The 21,396-nt window shown below is 42.7% G+C and overlaps 2 protein-coding genes across 3 annotated transcripts; one reads left to right on the top strand and one right to left on the bottom strand.

Moving 5' to 3' along the window:
• The first annotated feature begins 3,290 nt into the window (after positions 1-3,290).
• On the top strand, positions 3,291-13,235 carry zbtb40 (zinc finger and BTB domain containing 40). 2 transcript variants are annotated; one of them, XM_021570298.3, is made up of 13 exons: positions 3,291-3,435; positions 4,117-4,279; positions 4,450-4,973; positions 5,112-5,227; positions 6,057-6,258; positions 6,479-6,886; positions 7,091-7,297; positions 7,447-7,611; positions 7,784-7,998; positions 8,829-8,988; positions 9,163-9,213; positions 12,250-12,470; positions 12,953-13,235. In XM_021570298.3, the coding sequence occupies exons 2-13, from the start codon at positions 4,131-4,133 to the stop codon at positions 13,136-13,138; spliced, it is 2,604 nt and encodes an 867-aa protein (XP_021425973.2). In that variant the 5' UTR covers positions 3,291-3,435; positions 4,117-4,130; the 3' UTR covers positions 13,139-13,235. The 2 variants fall into 2 exon arrangements, with proteins under 2 accessions (XP_021425973.2, XP_090061399.1); XM_090205273.1 differs by lacking the exons at positions 3,291-3,435; positions 4,117-4,279; positions 4,450-4,973; positions 5,112-5,227 and adding an exon at positions 5,580-5,717.
• A 164-nt stretch (positions 13,236-13,399) lies between these two features.
• On the bottom strand, positions 13,400-20,907 carry cyb561d1 (cytochrome b561 family, member D1). Its single transcript, XM_021570335.3, has 3 exons — positions 19,668-20,907; positions 17,314-17,351; positions 13,400-15,992 (listed from the first exon to the last, which is right to left on the bottom strand). The coding sequence occupies exons 1-3, from the start codon at positions 19,822-19,824 to the stop codon at positions 15,492-15,494; spliced, it is 696 nt and encodes a 231-aa protein (XP_021426010.3). The 5' UTR covers positions 19,825-20,907; the 3' UTR covers positions 13,400-15,491.
• Positions 20,908-21,396: the final 489 nt, after the last annotated feature.

Below are 21,396 nucleotides of genomic sequence, written 5' to 3'. Positions count from 1 at the left end.
ATTTGTTTGGCTGGGGCAATGTACAACAATATAAGTCTCAGAATATGAGAAGTGATCCATTGCACCAGATTTGGATGACAGCAAATTTAAATCTGCAGTCCCCGGGCAGGTGAACATGCAGTATAAACATATCTTGTACAAACAGATGCCAAGATGAATAGGCTATGTATCAGAATAACACGTAGGCATTCAGGACCGACCAATGTGTTTCCAATGGTGATTCAAGATTTACTTTATTGTCCCTAAGTGGAAATTTGTCTTGGACACAACTGCTGCATACAGTAACAATACAAAGTACATTCAACAACAAACATTCCAGGTGTCCCTATCATACATAGCCCATCAAATCACAGATGAAGAAACACCTTCCTAATATTGAGTGGCACCTCCCTTTGTTCTCAGAACAGCCTCAATTTGTCGGGTCATGGACTCTACAAGGTGTCGAAAGTGTTCCACAGGGATGCTGACCCATGTGGACATTATAGTTTGTAGGCCAACGCTACAGTCGATTTTGTGAGAAGACCGATTGTTGGGATGTCTCATGGTCTGACAAACACCGCTCTTGCTCTTGTCACCTTTCAGCGCAGGTGCGTAAGTGTTACGTAGACGGATGTGGTGGATTGAGACGCATCCAATGCAAAAAAACATCTCAATTTTAAATTGACAGATTTTTTATGAGGATTTTTGTATTCTAATTATATTGCTACGAGGAAGGAAGCAGACGTCGACATTACGAGGTTAAGAAACGACAGAATAACACACTCAATCAAAACCGTCTAAACCAAGAGGTCCCCAGAAGGGGTAGCAGTCTAATGCACTGCATTTCAGTGCTAGAGGTGTCACTATAGACACCCTGTTTCGAATCCAGGTTGTATCACAACCAGCCGTGATTAGGAGTACCATAGGGTGGTGCACAATTGGCCAAGCGTCGTCTGGGTTTGGACAGTGTAACCCGTTATTGTAAATTAGAATTTGTTCTTAACTGACTTGCCTGGTTAAATAAAATAATTACAGAGCGCTGATGAGCCTCCTACTTATGTTGACATGCCCACTTTCAGACACTCCACATATGCAGTTACCCATACCATAGATACCTTTGAGGAGATAGGAAACGGCGTTGGAATCGTAGTGACGCACATTGTGTGTTCCGATGCGTTGTCAATGGACTGCGCGATGTGTTCTGGGCGATGCTGGGACAAGGGGAGCTCTCCTTCGATGAGTGTATGGGAGTCAATTGGGCGCTAGCTCAAAAACCCAACATAAGCATGAATTTCGTCGACAAGAAGTACATAACACATATTTTCCAAGATGTGATATAATTAATTTATCTCTATAATATCGTAAAGCTTTGTAAATCGTGGCATTACATACTTTCGAGGAAAATGGGCAGGTTCCTCGACTCCTCCCTTTAATTTTTTTCAATATATTTTTTATTAACAACAAATCAAGACAGAAAGTACATAAGGGAACACAAGTATATATAGATTATAAACAATGGACAATCGAGCTAGGGACATACATACACTTACAATTCTAACAGCTTTTTTTTTAGTAGAGTATTTAACTGTCTTAAAATATTGTTCAATTTCTTTTTGTAGGGTAAGAATGTGATGTGTTTTTTTGTTTGTAAATTTACATTTGTGTATATGATATTTGGCCAAAAGAATAATGCAATTAATTACAATGTTTCAGCTTATTTCTATCGTATGTAAAGAATCCAAGCAGTACATCTCTCCACAATAGTGTAGAATCTTCATAAATGTGTTCAATTATAAATCTACTGATGTCTTGCCACAGTTTTATTACATGAATACAATGCCAAAAAATATGCAACACTGTTTCTGGGTGGTCATTACCAAAGGAGCAATTTGAGTTGATGTTTTCCTTAAACTTCTTCATATAGTGGTTGGCAGGATAATATTTATGAATAATTTTAAAGGAAACTTCCTTAATTTTGTTAACAAGTAGGTATGTGTGTGGCAACATCCAAACTTTTTTCCAACAGATATTATCATTAAATCCATTCCAATAAGGCATGACATAAGGTACAACATCCTGCTGAAACAAGGTTCGTATCGCTCTTGTTGAAGGACCAAAAGAGAAACAAATCTTTCCTACTGATGAGTCAACAGGGTCAATAGAAGGTAGGCTCTGAGGATCAGGTCTTGACATGTTCCTGAATAACAGAGCAACACCTGAGGGAATGGCGTCTAAAACAATTGCAAAATCTTTAAGTGTTAAGTGTTAAGTATTTTTATATAATATATCCCGATTATTCCATATATAATATCTGTGTGGAGAAAAATGGTGTTTATAAATTAAGGACTATGACAAGAAAACCTGCCGATGAAAAGCAGAAAGTTTCACTGGAATTTTGTCAATATTATAATTGCAAAACAACATTAAGTTAAGGCCACCAAAAGTAGAGAGGACATGATGAGGAATAAAATTCCAGATAGAAGTGGGTCTTCTTAGGAATTGTTTTATCCAATTGATCTTAAAAGTATTATTTAAAGTAGTAAAGTCCAGAAAATTCAGTCCACCATTCTCATAAGTGTTCATTACAACACTTTTCCTAATGTAATGGGTACGGTTTCTCCACAGAAAGTTGAAAAGCATCTGGTCTATCTCCTTGCTTATTTTACTGTCAAGATATAAAGATAGAGTGCCATATGTTAGTCTAGAGATACCTTCAGCCTTGGTTATTAGGACTCTACCTTTTAAAGATAAGTCCCTCTGTAGCCATTTATTTAGCTTCTTCTGTGTATTTTTAATAAGAGGGTTCAAATTTAGTATGCCTCTAGACTTTTGATCCTTTGTAATGGTTATGCCTAAATATGTACGTTTTTCTTTTACTGGAATACCATATTATGAAGGTGTCACACATGAGTTCACATTTATTAATGTTAATCCTTTCCCAGACGCTTTGGGAAAGGATTTTATCATATTGATCGATATGGGAATTTGGTTAGTGTCTTTCAGAAAAAGTGTAGTATCATCAGCCAGCTGGCTTGTAATAATTTATTTACCAGCAATGGAAATACCTTGTACAGGACTATTATTTCAAGAATTTGCAAGAAGTTGGGTGGTATGGAGAGATAGGACAACCTTGCCTAATTCCTCTCTTTAACTCAAATCTAGGTGAGGTGCCATTGTTTTTAATACTCTCTAAAACACTCTCACCTCGACTCATACCCTGACTTGGAGACAGGATTGCGTGACGCAGCATGACAACGTGAACTCGATTGGTCGACAGTCTGCTGTGTGACGCATTATTCGGTCCATTCATTGCCCAATGGGATTCCTATCTCCTATTTTCTCTATACATACTTGCGAGCAATCGCCATTTCAAAATATCGAAGCTTTATTGCGCTGTTTAGTTTGTTCATCGACGGAGTTTAAATAAAGAGCCGGATTATTTGAATAACAGTCAAGGTAAAGAGAACGAGGGGTTGTTTTCTGGTCAGTTTATTTAGTAGTTGCTTATCGTTTCCTTCTGACATTTCGGTGACCTAATTCCACTGTCCTCAAAGCTAGCTTTTGATGCTAGCAAGGCTAGGTTCAGGTTGTAGCATGGTCTACATCAGAGTAAAAAACAAATGTTGGTGAGCTAATGTTAGTTAGCTACTTTTCTGTTTTTCTGCAATATTTTCACATCAGAGTACTCTGAACGAGTAGGTAACTATCTAGTTACGTTACCTATTAGAGGTTATAGGCTATCCAGATAGCAAGGTCATTTGCCATCTCCCTCGTTGCATAACACAATGTACATACTTTTTTATTGATGATTACATCACAACACTGCTTAGTGTTTTCCTCTACACATCAAATAAATTCCACTGGAGCTGATGATATGATGCATAATTTCATGTGCCTTCTGCAACATGGGTTTAAAAACAAGAACCTCCCTGCCACACACACATACACCAGTGCGATGACCAGTACAGCGTGAATGTTATTTCTTAAGGCTTTATTTGCAATAATCATACTGTGTGGTTGTTTCATAAAACATGGGTAAAAAATATATTTCACCACTCTAAATCTCTAAATGACTCAAATGTAACCAAGATTGCCAGTCACCATTACCATGTTTCCTCATTCCCCATACCTGTGCAGGTAGACTGGTTGTGATGGAGCTGCCCAACTACAGCAGGCAGCTGATGCAGCAGCTCCGCGCCCTGAGGAAGGAGAGTCAGTTCTGTGACTGCTCTATTCTGGTGGGGGACACACCCCATCGTGCCCACAAACTGGTGCTGGCTGCCTCCAGTCTGCTCTTTAGGTTGTTCAAGGAATCATTCATTTCAATCAAACAGCTTTGTCGCTTATACTGTCCAATTAAATGGCACTGTCCTCATTTATGAAAAGTTCCTAGCCTACAGTACACACATTGTGATTTATAAAAATTGCGTAGCCTACATACACCCACAACTTCCCCCTGTTCTGTCTCAGGTCTCTGCTGGAGGGCTCGGAAAGCATCTCCATCGACACGGCTGTGGTGTCGTCCCAGGAGTTCTCCTGCCTGCTGGACATGGTGTACACCGGAAAGCTGCCCCCAGGGAAACACAACTTCACCCGCATCATTGCCGCCGCAGACAGCCTGCAGATGTTTGACGTAGCTGTGGGCTGCAAGAACATTCTCACCAACCTGATGAATCAGTCGACGACCACCACACACACTACACAACCAGCCTCACCTACCCCACCACCCGCCATCACCACCCAACCACAGCTCCAGAGCCAGGAGGCCGAGCACACAGCTTCCCCAGAGACAGCTGTACCTAGCATGGGAGAGGATGGTATGAAGATTGGCCCCTCTGGAGCCCAGGGGAAGGAAAAGGTGGAAGAGGCAGGTTTGGAGAGTGAAGTGACCACAGCAGCCACACGGAGCGAGCCAGTCAATGTGAAAGAGGAGAGGAAAGAGAAGGATGGGCCACCATCTAAAAGAGCTCGCCTTCAACTTCCAGAGAGCACAGGTGGGTTTGAATTCAAATGGGCTCATTGCGATGTTCCGTTTTGTTACTGTTATGTCCTGATATATTTTGATTAATTCTGTTAGGATGCTTCTGTGAGTGAGGTGACATGTCAACTAAGATTGTATTTCCTGGTTGCAGCTGACGTGGACCCCCTGTCCCAGGGAGGAGTCAAGATGGATACAGAGGTGGTGGATGTGCGGCAGTGGCTCAGAGCACTGCAGACCTGGGACGGCATCTCCACTGAGGAGAGACAGGTGAGACTTTGGATGGAAGACAGTGCCCACTGGGCGCACTACATCATTTCAATGTGGATAATTGGGTAATATTTGGTCGAGAGGTTGATTACTGAGATTACAACTATATTCACACACTCAAAAAGACAGCCAAAAGTCAGTTGAATTTCCAATGTGTTATCACTATGCTTTCAACCATCTAAAAGCACAACCAAATTCCAATGGAAAAATAATGTCAGATTTTTGGTTTAGTTATCACCCAAATGTCTATCACTGTGCTTTCAACCATTTTAAAAGCACAGCAAAGTTCAAATGGGAATACAATGTCAGATATTTAGTTTATTTATACAACATATTAATGTGTTATCACCAGCAGGGCTTTGTTAAAACCCTGGATGGGAGACCAAAGAGTAGCAGTAGAAAAATCCAAACTCCAGTAGGAGGTGCTGCCCAGCCTGTTTTTTTCTTCTGATAGTGGATATAACGTTGAAGATCTGACTTTGGTTTAAAGGTACAAATTCAACATATTTTTTACAAGGTTTGTCTATGTTGAAATTTGGTTACCATAGGTACATAATCCTGTGGTTGAAATTTAACCTTTAAAATAACAGTTTATGTTGATTACTATTTTCATATCCAATGTATTTTCCACGTAGATTCCAAGGCACAATATGTGGACAAACTATGTTGCAACAATGTTGATTCAACCAGTTTGTGCCCAGTGGGTGATCTCTGCTATGACAGAACGCACAATTCAATGCAACACTCCATTCCTTAAAACGGTGAACAAGCCTTCCTCTACTACGTTTACAGAATTCTTCTCTCATGTATTGACCCTTACCTATCTCAGGTGATACTGTCCTGCAGTGAGGGGGATCCAGGGGGTCCTGCTGTGTTTCAGAGGCTCCAGAGCAGAGTGAAGGAGCAGAGGAGTCTCTCAGCCCAGACACTACTCACACTGATGGGTCTGCTTAAGGAGTTTCACCCCAATCTGGCAACCCAGCTGCATGAGCACACTCAGCAAGGAGAGGACACCAGCCAGGGAGCTACAGGTACAGAGTAGGGGAAATAAGGACACCAGCATGGTTTCAAGCTTTAGCCAACATGTTTGGCAACACAACAACATTTAAGTTGACTACAGTGTGTGAGTGGGATCCATCCATCGCTCTTCTGTTGTTTTGGACTTCATTTAAAAATCTTCTCAGGCAACCGATTCATTATCAAATGGTCAATCAATTAGCCTACTCAATGATTTGTTGCATCGATCCCCAGGCTCCGAGGCTGAAGAGCCGGAGGAGCAGCCCCAGTCGCCCACTACTGCAGACGCAGACACCGTCGAGGAGGAAGAAGAAGAGGAGATTGAAGAGGACGGTGAGAAAGAAGGAGAAGGGGAGAGGAAGACTAGATCCAGGGCTAAGCGCTCCTCCCCCTCTCGTCCGTACTTGTGTCGCTGGTGCAGTAAGGCCTTTGGTTTTAAGTGTCGTATGGTGGCCCACACCAAGCGCTGCACCATGTCCAAGGAAGCTAGGCTGCAGTGCCCTGAGTGCCCAGAGGAGCTGCCCACATCGCGGGCACTACAGCTCCACCGCAACAAGGCCCACCCAGAGTCCAAAGCCGCCAAAAAGAAACGGCCGCAGGTGTCCTGTGATATGTGTGGCAGGACCTTCGCTCACCCCTCAGGTGAGTTTGCCCGATCAGGGCTGGGAACGGATTGTGTTAGTGTAGAGGACCTGCGTAGTAAAATTCTTTGCATTGAAAGGGAAGGAGCTCACTATCTTACCCACTACTAATGTATAGCAGGCCTACCGGGCCTTAACCATTCTGCAGGAGCACCTGGTGTGTTATGTGTCTCCAGTTTAATTGACTGTGTTTGTATTGCGACAGGTATGCTGTACCACAAACGCACAGAGCACTTTGAGGAGAAGCCGTTTGCGTGTGAGGAGTGCGGGGCCAAGTTTGGGGCCAACTCTTCTCTGAAGAACCACATGCGACTGCACACTGGAGAGAAGCCTTACCACTGCAAAAACTGTGACATGAGCTTTAGTGTGGCTGCCGCTCTGGCCTACCACACCAAGAAGAAACACTCCGAGGGTAGGACACACACACACACACACACACACTGAAGGTCACACACTGGCACCAGATTGAAGCACTGTAACAGATCTCACATCTCAGGATTCACAAAACAATGCCAATTTTCCAAAAAACTAAATACATGTGTTTGTGGGGTTTGTTTTTAGGTAAAATGTATTCATGTCAGTACTGCGAGGCTCTGTTTGCCCAGTCCATTGAGCTGACTCGTCACGTGCGCACACACACCGGAGACAAGCCCTACGTATGCAGGGAGTGTGGCAAAGGCTTCAGCCAGGCCAACGGGCTCTCTGCTCACCTACAGACCTCTCACAGTAAGTAGGATACTCCTGGTTATGCTCCGAAAAAATATATATCTATACTTCAAAGTGAGTAGACACGACACTGAGGACATTTTAGAAATGTCTCTCAATCTCGCCTGGCTTTCACCCTGCTCGCACTCGCTCCCTCTCTTTCCATTTCCTCCACTCCTCCGCCCCTCTCCAGACATCTCTGAGCCTCATGACTGTCAGAAGTGTCGTCTCAGTTTTTCCACACTGGAGGACCACAGGAAGCACATCCAGGAGTGTCACCCGAAGGAGTACCACCGGTGTCCTGAGTGCAACAAGATGTTCACCAACCCCTCCCTGCTGGAGAAACACATAGCCGTCCACGCTGGGGGCAAGCCATTCAGCTGCAAGCTCTGCCAGAAGTCCTACCAGGTGAGAGAGCGAGTATCCCTGTAAAACTGCTATCCTTGGCATGAAGGGAGTTTCTGGTCTATAATAACGGTGTCAAACATTTCTTTGAACTTGATCGCTCTGAAAGACTAATAAGCCTATAGTGTACACACCTTTATATTCATCTTTTACTATTGAAGGATGAGTTGGTGGGGCTTGGCGCTTGCAACGCCAGGATAGTGGGTTTGATTCCCAGGACCACCCATGCGTAAAATATATGCACGCTAAATGGCGCGTATTATATTATTCACTGAGTGTACAAGACATTAGGAACACCTGTACTTTCCATGACAGACTGACCAGGTGAAAGCCATGTTCCCTTATTGATGTCACTTGTTAAATCCACTTCAATCAGTGTAGATGAAGGGGAGGAGACTGGTTCAAGATTGATTTTTAAGCATGGAGACAATTGAGACATGGTTTGTGTACGTGTGCCATTCAAAGGGTGAATGGGCAAGACAAAGGATTTAAGTGCCTTTGAACAGGGTATGGTAGTAGGTGCCGGGTGCACCGGTTTGCATCAAGAACTGCAACGCTACTGGGTTTTTCACACTCAACAGTTTCCCGTGTGTATCAAGAATGGTCCACCACCCAAAGGACATCCAGCCAACTTGATACGACTGTGGGAAGCATTGAAGTCAACATGGGCCAGCATCCCTGTGGAACACTTTCGACACCTTGTAGAGTCCATGCCCTGACGAATTGAGGCTGTTCTGAGGGCAAAAGTGTGGGGAGGTGCAACTCAATGTTAGGAAGTTGTTAATGTTTTGTACACTCAGTGTATATTACTTAACATATCTCTCCGTCCACAGCAAATGTCGGGACTATGGTATCATAACCGTACCAACCACCCGGAAGTGTTTGCTGGTCAGACCCACCGGCAGCTCAAGTCTCTGCTGCAGTGCAGCGTGTGCTGCAAGTTCCTCCACAGTGCCAGTAGCCTGGCTAAGCACCAGAAGACAGAGCACACAGGTGAGGACGGCCAGGGAGAGACCCCAAAAATGTCCCCCCCCCCCGCTTGCCATAATCACAAATGTTTTAATTTTTTGTTATTCTCGGATTAGTGTTGTGCATCCCTGTTGTAAGGAATATACTGTTCTTGTTTTCATTTTAAATAATATTTTTTTTATTTTGTGTCTCCTAAAGGCATGTTTGATACTGACGGGCTTCTGGTGGGGAATCCGGACCTGCAATCAGGTAAGAGCTGCGATAACGTTATATTTCTACATACCATAGCACTCCTAATGTACAGTACCAGTCAAAAGTTTGGACACACCTACTCATTCCAGGGTTTTGCTTTATTTTTACTATTTTCTAAATTGTATAATAATAGTGAAGTCATTAAAACTATGAAATAACACATATAGAATCATGTAGTAACTAAAACAGTGTTAAACAAATCAAAATATATTTCAGATTCTTCAAAGTAGCCACCCTTTGCCTTGATGACAGCTTTGCACAGTCTTGGCATTCTCTCAACCACCTTCATGAGGTAGTCACCTCGATTGCATTTTAATTAACAGGTGTGCCTTGTTAATTTGTGGAATTTCTTTCCTGCTTAATGAGTTTGAGCCAGTCAGTTGTGTTGTGACAAGGTAGGTTTAGTATACAGAAGATGTCTCTTACGAAATAGAGCTTAAGTCCATTTTAATGCAAGAACAACACAAATAAGCAAAGAGAAACAACAGTCCATCATTACTTTAAGACATGAAGGTAAGTCAATGCGGAAAATATTCTAGTGCAGTCACAAAAACCATCAAACGCTGTGACAAAACTGGCTCTCGTGAGGACCGCCACAGGAAAGAAAGACCCAAAGTTACCTTTCCAATCTACTATGCTTAATGAGCACAATCAAAGCAACTGGGCTGGATAACCTTCCTGCAGATTCATAAAGGATAGTGCTTGTGCCACTGCTAAAATGATAACGCATATTGTAAACCTTTCTATTAGTAGTGGTACATTTCCCAAGGATCTCAAAACAGCCCACGTGGTTCCACTCCACAAGAAGAGCAGTAAAACAAATGTAGGAAAATACAGGCCTGTGTCAATCCTCAGCACCTTATATACCTTCTTTATGGGATACCTTCACAAACTTCTTTATGAACTACAATCTGGCTTTAGAACAGCTCATTCCACGTATACTTGCCGTATCCACCTTTTTGACCACATTAAGCAGGAAAGTGAGAAGGGGAGCTATACAGGTATGGTCATGTTAGACTTGCAGAAAGCTTTTGACACTGTGGACCATGATATTCTCCTGATGAAACTCAAATGCATGGGTCTAAATTATGTAGCAGTGAATTGGTTTAGATCTTATCTGACCAACAGTACTCAAGTATGTAATGTTCTGTCAGAGGTCAAAGAAATATCCCGTGGAGTACCGCAGGGATCCATTTTAGGGCCTCTCTTATTTCTTATATACGTTAATGATGTGCCAGATACAGTAAAGTGCAAACTCTTGCTTTATGCTGATGATTCAGCCATACTGGTATCAGGGAAGAATACAGTTTACATAGAGGAGACTGAGTAAGGAATTGCATTTTGTTAGAGATTGGTTGTCTGGCAACAAATTGTCACTATATTTGGGAAAAACTTAATCATATTTGTTTGGAACAAAACATAGATTGCTTAGGGCTGACAAGATAATGGTAAACTGTGTAGTCAATGAGATTGAATCTAAAACAAGTATCTTCAATCCCTGTCTGGAGACCTGATTGCTGCTCAAATTCTTTCTAAAATGGCAAACAAATTGACATTTTTATATCGTAACACTAGATATTTTAACATTAAAGTTAAGAAACTGCTTGTCTCAACCTTGATTGTGTCATTTTGATTATGCCTGCTCTGCTTGGTATAGTGGGCTATCAAAAAAGCTGAAAAAGAGAATGCAGGTCATGCAAAATAATGTTAGCAGGTATATGCTGAATGTCCCCCCTAGGACCCACATAGGGAGGGGTACAGGAGTTCCGCATTGATATGGTCTACAACCAACACAGTCACAATACCAGAGTTAGTGTTATGTCTTGTAAATTTCCAAGAGTAAACAGTACTGCGAGGAGCATTTTTCCATACAGTCATTTGTCTAAGGAATAGCCTTCCCTTGGAGATCAAGCAAACTAAAAGTAGAAATAGCTTTAAAAAACAGTCAAAGTTTTTCATTTGGACAAGGTTGTCTAAGTAAGAGAAACCACTCCACTGCCCCTTGTGCCCCCTACTGCTGGCCAGGTGTATTTATTTGAATGATAGGTATGATGTGCAATTAATAGATTGTTTTAATGTGAAATGAATATGGTTGATTTTTAAGGTTAGGGAGAAGGGCAGTGAATAGTGCCACTTTTTAGGATGTCAATATAAATTAATGTATTTATGGTTGTTCGTAATTTTGACTTGTCTTTTAATCATTATATGTGTTATTGTTTTTACCATTAAGGACCACTTTGGAAACAAGCATTTTAATTAATACTTTCAAGTGATATCCTCTGGGTCCACATTGTACATTTTGTTGTATATGTCTGTTGCCCAAAATAAATTAAATTCAACATCAACTGTTCAGAGGAGACTGCGTGAATCAGGCCGTCATGGTCAAATTGCTGCAAAGAATCCGCTACTAAAGGACACCAATAAGAAGAGACTTGCTTGGAACAAGAAACACGAGCAATGGACATTAGACACTATCCCATATATGGGACTATCATTCGTTTTTCAACAGGACAATGACCCAAAACACACCTCCAGGCTGGGTAAGAGCTATTTGACCAAGAAGGAGATTGATGGAATGCTGCACCTGGCCTCCACAATCACCCGACCTCAAGTTGGACCGCATAGTGAAGGAAAAGCGGCCAACAAGTGCTCAGCAAATGTGGAAACTCATTCAAGACTGTTGGAAAAGCATTCCATGTGACTACCTCATTAAGCTGGTTGAGAGAATGCCAAGATTATGCAAAGCTGTCATCAAGGCAGAGGGTGGCTATTTTGAAGAATCTAAAATATATTCTGATTTGTTTAACACTTTTTTTGGTTACTAGATGATTCCATATGTTATTTCATAGTTTTGACGTCTTCACTATTATTCTACAATGTAGAAAATATTTTTTTAAAATAAAGAAAAACCCTTGAATGAGTGTCGAAACTTTTGACTGGTACTGTACATAACAATCCGTTTTTTCTGTCTGTGTCTGCTCTATGTACATGTGTATTGATCTCCTCTCCCCTCCTGTATTCTCCCATACCCAGACTCGTCAGCGGTGAAGTGCCTGTACTGTCCTGGCCTGTTCCCCAGCGAGGCTGAGATGCAGGAGCACGCCAGCACTGAGCATTTCAGCCAAGAGGGGGCAGCGTTCGGCTGTTCTCTCTGCCCGCTGGTCTGCCCCTCCCAGCTTCAGCTCCAGGAGCACTTCCTTTCCTGCCACATAGGGACAATAGAGGAGCAGGAGCAGGCCTCCACCTCTCAGATGGTAAGGCTGCGTCCTAAGTCAACCCCTACACCTTATCCAATCGCTTCCCTACACTCAGTGAATATGTGTAATGACTCCATCTTGTAGTCTGATTTATTTAACCAGGCAAGGCAGTTCAAGGCCTTAGACCGCTGCGTCACTAATAAACCAAGGGCTCTATTCAATCTGCATTGCGGAAGTTCAGCTTTACAGCGTGATTGAAATTCAAAGGCAATGTTCCTGCTTTAGCAGAGACTGCATTCACGGTAAACACTGGAAATGTCCTTTACATTTCTATTGAGGAATCTGTAACGCGTCATTGAGTAGAGCCCTTAGTGTAATTTTCACCATATTACTTACACCTATTCAATCTCAAAAAGGGAGTAGGGGTTGGGGTGACGGGTGGTTTTGGGCTCTAGGCTCTCCTGTATTTAGTCTTATCTCATACAATGTAACTATGGCATGTTAGTGAAATGTGATTGACATGTCATACCTCCTATCAGGTGATTGAGACAGAGGAGGACCCCGCTGGCGTGGCGGGACAAGTGATATCTGTGGACCAATCCCAGCAGGTGTATGTTGCCCTGGGAGACGCGGAGGATGGTCACTCCAGCACTGAGGTGATGGCGGTCAGCATGGAGGATTTGTTGAATGGAACTGTCACTTTCATTTGTGGGGAGGGCCAGTGACCCCTAACCTCTAGTTTCTACTTCCTGGTGAAGTATGAACTGTCCTAGCAACATTGGGCAGCTTGGAATGAATAAAACTAACTTATGCTACACCAAGGGACACTGGTTTTGTATCCTGTTTGATTTGTAAATATTGAGATGTGAAAGTGTGTACGTTGATACATTAAGCAACGAAGTGTAACCTCTAAACCCTCAGGATTGGTGTCTTTTTAGAATCCATAATCTTTACCTACAGTATAATGATTCCTCACAAACAAATCATGGGATTCAAGGTTTTTATTTAAACAACACATCAGCAGGTTCACTGCAACTTTGCAGTTCTGGGTCATGTCCAGTAAGCATAAAATGGGAAATAACATTGTTAGGAGTTACAATCTCTTGCATGTTCCTCTTTAAAACAATCCTAGATTACTGACCACTAATAAAATACTCAGCTCATCCAATGAACACACAAGGTAGAAGTTGCCTCAAACACAGATCTAGGATCAGATTTCCCTACACCCCATATCAATGCTAACCTATAGGGGGATGAGAAAATATTTTCTCCTGTATCAGTGGTTAGGGGTCACTTCTTACTCTAATGAGCACAGAGTTTGAAGGTCATACCCCTTAGTAGGATAGGCTACATTCATTAGGTGCTCGTAACAAACATTGAAGAAATAAACTTTTCAACACCTGAAGACACATCTATGTTCATAGGTGCGCAGAAGTGAAAACTAGGCAAAATTTTCCAACTGCAAGTACACAGTGCGAGTCCATTCGCCCAATTCCCGGAACTCAAACACGACACAACTATTAGAGCATATAGTCACACTAAAAAGACCACCTTAACTCAATTCAGCCACTCGTTATAGTCAGTAAACAACCTTGCATTAGTTCAAATGAGGAGACAGTTTATTAAAACAGGAGGGCGTTGGATTGGTTTTACAAGCAAGTAAAGCAGAGAAGAGATTTGAGTAGTTCAAGGAACTGTTTTACACAACATGGGCACCAAAGGCCATTTTATTAGTCCAACACCAAGTTACTCTAGCTGCTGCTGGTAAACTTGACCTATAGCATAGCAGGAAATACAGAGTTCTAGGTATGCTCTGAAAACAAAATTAGGAACCAACTCCCTTACTCCTGCGGCTGCCACAGCAGGTAATACATATGAAGACTTGATAAAAAAAAATCTTTATGGTCTCTTACTATATTATTCCCTTTTTGTTTGACTTATTTGCCCTGTATCAAGTATAAAAATGGCCCAACAACATGCTGGTATTTGGTCACAATTTCTTTCAAGTGTTTTTACCTACTGAATAAGACTGGGAGAAGTTTAGGCATCGTGCTGGTACATCCAATAGGCCTTTGTGCGCCAGGGGTTTCTAGCGAATACCTTCATTCAGAGAAAGCTAATATTTTCCAGTGTCAATGACAATGACACACACACACACACTTCTCCGGACAGGACGTCGAACACTGGTAAAAAAGCCTTTTTAAAATGTGTCGTAATGGCTAATGTACAGTAACATATAGGCTGACTGAAGACAAAAGAATCATAAAACAAAACGGTAAAACCCACATAGCTGCTCTGCTCACAACCACACTCAGGTTGATACACAATGGTACTGTATTCCCTTAAACCAGGGCTGTCCAACCCTGTTCCTGGAGAGCTACCCTCCTATAGGTTCACTCCAACCCCAGTTGTAACCAAACGGATTCAGCTTATCAACCAGCTAATTATTAGAATCAGGTGCGCTAGATTAGGGTTGGAGTGAACACCTACAGGACTGTAGCTCTCCAGGAACAGGGTTGACCAGCCCTGCCTTAAATCATCCAGATACAGTATCTCAGACTTTTGTTCGCTGGATAAATTTTGCAAAGTAGCCTCTGGAGAAACAGATGACGGAATGGAGACGACTTCAGGGTTACATCCACTCTGTCCCAGCAGAGCTTTCAGTAGCCTTTCAGGGCAGGTCCCATACATGTTTATCAGGATTCAACAGTCACACCCAGGTCTTCTTATAGATGTGTGTGTGTATGCAACTAACTCCCGTCACTAGTACTTTGTATATGTTTGTACTTGTGTAAGACTGAGTTCCTGGTGGTAGTCTTTCAAGATACGTATATCTGTATATATAGCAGTTTCCCCAACCTCTCATGAGTACCCACAGACAATCAACTTATTTGACGTTTTCCAGAACTAACACAGCTGATTGAAATTATCACCCACTAAATCAAGCCCCTCGTTAGTTAAATCAGCTGTGCTAGTTGTCGAATACATCAAATACGTGGACAGGCTGGGGGTACTCATGAGAGGTGTGGGAGACACTGATCTATAGTCTACTGTACTGTGAAAACCTACAACTTAGTCTCAGGTGGTGATCTTCTTGCGTGGCAGGTAGGCGTTAGTGATTTGGTTCATGATCACCAGGGCTGGGAACAGCGGCAGCAGCAGGAAGGCGTACCACACCACCCCCTTCACCGTGGCCTGGAACCAGTCAGAAAACATGGCCGACACCACGGTCACAGTCGCCAGCAGGTACACCACGAGGCCACAGGTGGCGTGGTAGAGCTTGAGCCGTGGAGGCGACAGCTTGAGCAGCTTAGGGAAGAGGAGGCAGATACCGCAGGCGGCCTGGAGGACGGTGGCAGCCAGGGTGCCCACCCCCAGCAGGCTGTGCCAGGTGGCCAGGTGGGGGCGCTCTGACACGTTCTTGCTGGCAACCATGAAGCCAACTCCGGTGGCTGCAGCCAATATGACCAGGGCCTGGATGAACCAGTGCAGACGGACTTTACCCTTCCGTGCCTTGAAGCAGAACGGAGTCCCCTCGGGAGAGAAGAGGAGGATCCCCTCGGTCAGGCACAGGATGTACTGATAGACGCAAGAGGAGAGGTGGAAGACCATCAGAGGACAATCAGAGGGTTAACGCTGTCTGAGGATAATGCAAAGACTTTAACGCAGAGACACAATGGACGGGGACGGGGGGAGGGGGTGAGTGAAAGAAGGAATATCTTGTGGTGGGGGAAATAATGTTTCTGCGCCGACTTAGAAAGCTGGGTCAGTTCTGCCCAGTACACAGTGCATCTCATCTGCAACCTATACTCAGCATTGTCCCACTAAACAACAACAAAGGACCTCTGAACTGTTTTTGGAGACGGCTCTATAACGTTCCTCCAGTCAGTCAGTCCTCTGGGTCAAGTTACCTGGTTACGTCATCAGCCCAGGGCTACTTGCCTGTCACATCTCTGTTCCACACTTCGATCCATTATTAAAGAAACAGAGGGAGAGAGAGAGCGAGAGAGAGAGAGGAGTGGATGTATAATTTATTTGCAGCTTCTCCTTTTCCGGCAGCGTGCCGCGGGCAAGGCAGGGCCCACATGTAGTGCAAGAGGTGAGATGGTTGTAGAGCTTAATCTCTCGCATGTGACAGTACCTTACCTAAGACTAGAAGTATACTGAACAAAACTATAAACGCAACATGTTCATTGATGTTACTGAGTTACAGTTCATATGAGGAAATAAATGCATTAGGCCCTAATCTATGGATTTCACATGACTGGGAATACAGATATGCAGCTGTTGGTCACAGATGCCTTAAATATAATTGGGCCTCAGTATCTCGTCATGGTATTTTTGTGCATTCAAATTGCCATCGATAAAATGCAATTGTGTCGGCAAACCGCTTGCCCACGCGACGCCATACATGTGGTCTATGGTTGTGAGGGCAGTTGGATGTACTGCCAAATTCTCTAAAACTACATTGGAGGTGGCTTATGGTAGATAAATTAACATTAAATTATCTGGCAACAGCTCTGGTGGACATTCATGCAATCAGCATGCCAATTGCACACTCCCTCAACTTGAGATATCTGTAGCATTGTGTTGTGTGACAAAAATGCACATTTTAGAGTGGCCTTTTATTGTCCCCAGCACAAGGTGTGCCTGTGTCATGATCATGGTGTTTAATAAGATCCTTTATATGGCACACCTGTCAGGTGGATGGATTATCTTGGCAAAGGAGAAATGTTAACAGGGATTTAAATACATTTGTGCACAAAATTGAAGAGAAATAAGCTTTTTGCAAGTATGGAAAAATACTGGGACCAACACTTTGCATGTTGCGTATATATTTTTGTTCTGTGTATATTATGGTATTTTGTGGAGTGTGTGTCATGTTATCAGGATAACTTACTGCGATAGACATACACACAGGATGCCAGGAAAATAGACCTGAAACACAGACACATTGTGTGATTGTCCACACTGGACAAAACATTCCAATTGAAAGTTACTACTGCAGTCATCAAGTCCTTGGGATCAGTGCTGGTTTTTGCTCTAGCCCAGCATTAGACATCTGATAATTGATCAACTGATACTTGGTCAATGCTCGAGGTGCTTAGGTGCTGGTCTGGAACAAAACCTTGCACCCACCAGTTCCCCAGGCCTGCAGGTTTTGTGCTTAAAAGTATACTTCAGGATTTAGGCAATGAGGCTCTTTATCTACTTCCCCAGTCAGATACCATTTTATGTCTCTGTGTCCAGTATGAAGCGAGACAATGCTAACCAGCGGTAGTGCAATGACTGTAAATCTATGGTTATCACTTCCAGTCATTGCGCTAACGTTAGTTAGCAATGGCTCGCAAAACTACCTCCAACTTCCTTCATACTGGAGAGAAGCTAGGTTTCCATCCGATTGGCGACAGATTTTCATGCGATCCTCAAAAATCTGTATGAAAACAAATGCACATTTTCCCACCAGAGATGTGTTTCCATCATATTGACTTGTTGTGGATAAAATGCTGTGGGTGATAAAGAGCATTTCACAATAACTTTGCAGTTAAATTCCCATGTACCGAATTGTAAATACAAGTTAAATGGGTTTCCGTCGCATTTTCAACTCTACTGATGGTTTTGTCACCAAAAAAGTTGCATTATATAGCTAATGTGCCCATTCTGATACTGGCATGTGCACTCTAGCCAACATGTTGCAGATACAGGTATAGCCTACATCAGCGATTCTCAACTGGTGGGTTTTGAATGGGCCATGTGTCTGAGTAAAAAAGTAGTATTTTCTTTAATGAAAAATACTCCCGTTTGAAATTAAATGACTACAACTAGGTATAAAGTGTGTAGAAATTATAATGAACCCATATTTAATCATAATTTAACATCTGAACTTTTTCCTTCTGTCACAGTATTTTCAATGTAGTATAATTAACAGCGCTGTTTAGTGGATTTGGCTGATTTTTGTGGTCTCAAACCAGTGAGTTTAACATTCTTCATCAAGAATATGGGCAAAATTGAATTACTGACATTGGGAAAGGTGTGACTGTTGTTTCCTTGTCATAGAATTGGTACATGTACTATCAATATAGCATAAAAAAACATCTTGATTGTACTTTGGCAACAAAACCACTGTCCTACATGATGAGATTATTATAGACAAAAGAGCGAGATTATTTGTATTTGTCAAACGGCAGACACACCAAGCATCGATCATGTCACCTGAATAAAACCCTCAATATTTATTGGAAAGGAGCATCAAGCTCATCACATTGCACTTTCACCACCCTGTGAAGTTCATCAGAATTGATTTCATCTGTACAATTAAAGTTTTTTTTCGGGAGGGGGGGACGACTCAGTCAGACTTTAAATTTACTCTTGAAAGTTGGAGTAGCAGAATGCAAAAGGTGCAATTTCGAAATTGGGTAGTGTGTCATCGGTTTCCCTCTTGTCATGTAAGTCATTGCATACCGTAGAGCTATTTATAACTGCTCAGAAATGTTGAGATGAACTAGCCCATGTCAGATAACGTTTGGTTGGTTGGTTCTTTTTAGTCCAAAAATGTTGTAGAAATGTTCGAGTCACTCATATCACATGAATACACATTAGACATGGCAAAATGTATAGACGTGCAAAATCTGCTTTAAAACTGCAAAATAATATCTGCACCCCATGACAAATATGTGTAGAATTGCAGGAAATAAGCTTTAAACCTGCTAATTGTTCTCTCCGCCAACAAGAGGGGTGTGAACAGTGCTTGTGCCCATAGAAATACAATTGTATTGTGCAGGGGACGTTCCCCAATGTTGGAAGGGGGAACTGAGCGAAAAAGTTTGGGAACCCTGGCCTAAAAAACTGTATCTTTTCAAGTCAGTGGGGGGACCACACGTCATCGCGTGACTCCAAGTTACTTCAATATGATGATTATTATAGCAATATTTGTGCATAAAAGCGTTTCCACCGCCATTTCTCACATAATTAATTTTACACACACAAAAAGATCCCACCTTGTCTAGCGTATTTTTTTGCAAACATTTTGAATTGTTTCTTAGAAATGTACTGTTTCTATCAGGCCCGTCGTGACATGTTTTTATCCGACAGTAGGCTACTTTACTCGCATAAAAAGGTTGAATGAAAACCTGGTTACAGAGACATGAAAAATAATATTCAGGAGTTCATCTGACTCTGGGGAAGTAGATAAAGGGACTCATTGCCAAAATCATTGTCAATAGTTTACAGGTCAACAAGATGAAGGCAACTTACTTGTTCCCGGGCGGGATAGTACTGAAATCAGTACAGTGAGACCCACAGCTATGACATGCGCAGCGATCACTGCGACCCTTCGCATCCACACATATAGCCAGAACTCGCTCATCCCCAGCCCCTCGCCGACCGGGCTGTACTCCACATCTGCGCGCATCTCTCCGCGGCCGGCTAAATGGAGAGCGTGCGGGCTAACTGTACAATGATAAACCGATGGTCTGTGTTCGCTGAGCGTCGTGGCAGATACATGGAGATTAGTTGGATATAAATCGGGCCAGTTAATGTTCTTGAACCGTTGGCGCCAGTCTATCCGTGACCGAGCTCGGGACTCTTGCGCAGCAAGGATGTATCAAATTGCATCACATTCATAAACGTATCACAAACTATGTTGACCAACACATCACAGGAAAACGAAACGATGGATGTGCGGTCTCAACGGATTAGTCTGTAGCTAGTAAATCCCCTCCTGTTACAGAGATTATAAAACGGCAGCATTTTACTGTTACGCACCTACGTAGACTAAATCAAATTCCAGGCCGGCAGGTTTCGTTCCAAAACATCCCGCAGATAATGACCAGCTGATACTTTTTGTCCAGCGCACCTGGAATATTTACTGTAGGCCTACTACCACTGGTTCAAATCGATCAGGTGGGTTCTCGAATCCACTTCCTGGATAGAATCTCTTGGTGGATGAGACATGAGGGAGTTATTTTACACTTGCCCGGGTTGAATCATGTGAAGAGGGTGAGGGAGGAGCGCCCTCACAGACGAACAGTAATTGCGCCGCTCGGTCATAGGCCAGAAATATATATTTTCCATAAAATAAATGTTTTAGTCTTCACAATGAAAACTATCACTTCAGCATAGGAAAACACAGAATGTTACGACACGTGCTTTTTTTTAACCTTTACTTAACTAGGCAAGTAAATTAAGATATCAGCTGATGTACGAAGGGCTATATAAATAAATTCGATTTGAAGAACAAATTCTTATTTTCAATGACGGCCCTGCCTTGTTCAGGGGCATAACGACGTATTTCCACATTGTCAGCTCAGGGATTCGATCTTGCAACATTTCGGTTACAAGCCGAACGCTCTAACCACTAGGCTACCTGCCCCCCCCGCTATATTATTTCACTTTTGTTTTGAGCCGTCTGACAGCGCGGGGCACCTAGCTCACGTCCGGGAGGCAGCCCGGTTCTAGATGGAATGCGAATTTTCAGCCGGTGCAAAACACGACTACACGGGCGAGATTAATCGAACCCCCCCATTTAGAGAGGCTTCGGGGGGAAAAAACAGCAACGTCACTGACAGAGGAGCCAGTCAGCTGTCAAATCAGTGAGTCATCTAATGGCGATATCCCCAGCAGCACGAGCTGCTATCCAACGAGGAACGGGCGCTAGGGAATCAAGAGCTCGTATTGCACTAATTTGACACACGCGTGAATAGCCTTCATAATATATTACATTTTTCTATCCAACCCATGTACAAAACACTTCTTACTCCAGTTGTTTTTTAAGGAGTTGCTCCAATTTCATGAACATGGCGTCATGGAATGCAGTCCTTTGAGCAATAATTGGCTAACTCAGCGCTCCCTCTCCCACCTTGATGCAAAGGTGTGAAGGCTACTGTTATGGCACTTCTATACTGGCATCATACAACAGTAATTAGACAATACAGTGAGATAATTTCTCAGACTAATATGGTTGTATATGATCTGGTATATCAAG

Source organism: Oncorhynchus mykiss, chromosome 17 (assembly GCF_057628025.1).
Source record: "Oncorhynchus mykiss isolate SJ-2025 chromosome 17, ASM5762802v1, whole genome shotgun sequence".
NCBI lineage: Eukaryota > Metazoa > Chordata > Actinopteri > Salmoniformes > Salmonidae > Oncorhynchus > Oncorhynchus mykiss.
This window is presented reverse-complemented; position numbering and strand designations above follow the sequence as displayed.

Excerpts from the sequence above, each read along its gene's own strand:
- zbtb40 (XM_021570298.3), top strand. The coding sequence starts at position 4,131 with ATGGAGCTGCCCAACTACAGCAGGCAGCTGATGCAGCAGCTCCGCGCC. Across the intron at positions 7,298-7,446 it reads CAAGAAGAAACACTCCGAGG|GTAAAATGTATTCATGTCAG; the intron begins GTAGGACACACA and ends GTTTGTTTTTAG. Across the intron at positions 7,999-8,828 it reads TCTGCCAGAAGTCCTACCAG|CAAATGTCGGGACTATGGTA; the intron begins GTGAGAGAGCGA and ends CTCCGTCCACAG.
- cyb561d1 (XM_021570335.3), bottom strand. The coding sequence starts at position 19,824 with ATGCGCGCAGATGTGGAGTACAGCCCGGTCGGCGAGGGGCTGGGGATG. Across the intron at positions 17,352-19,667 it reads ACTATCCCGCCCGGGAACAA|GTCTATTTTCCTGGCATCCT; the intron begins GTAAGTTGCCTT and ends TCTGTGTTTCAG. Across the intron at positions 15,993-17,313 it reads CTGTGTGTATGTCTATCGCA|TACATCCTGTGCCTGACCGA; the intron begins GTAAGTTATCCT and ends TGCGTCTATCAG.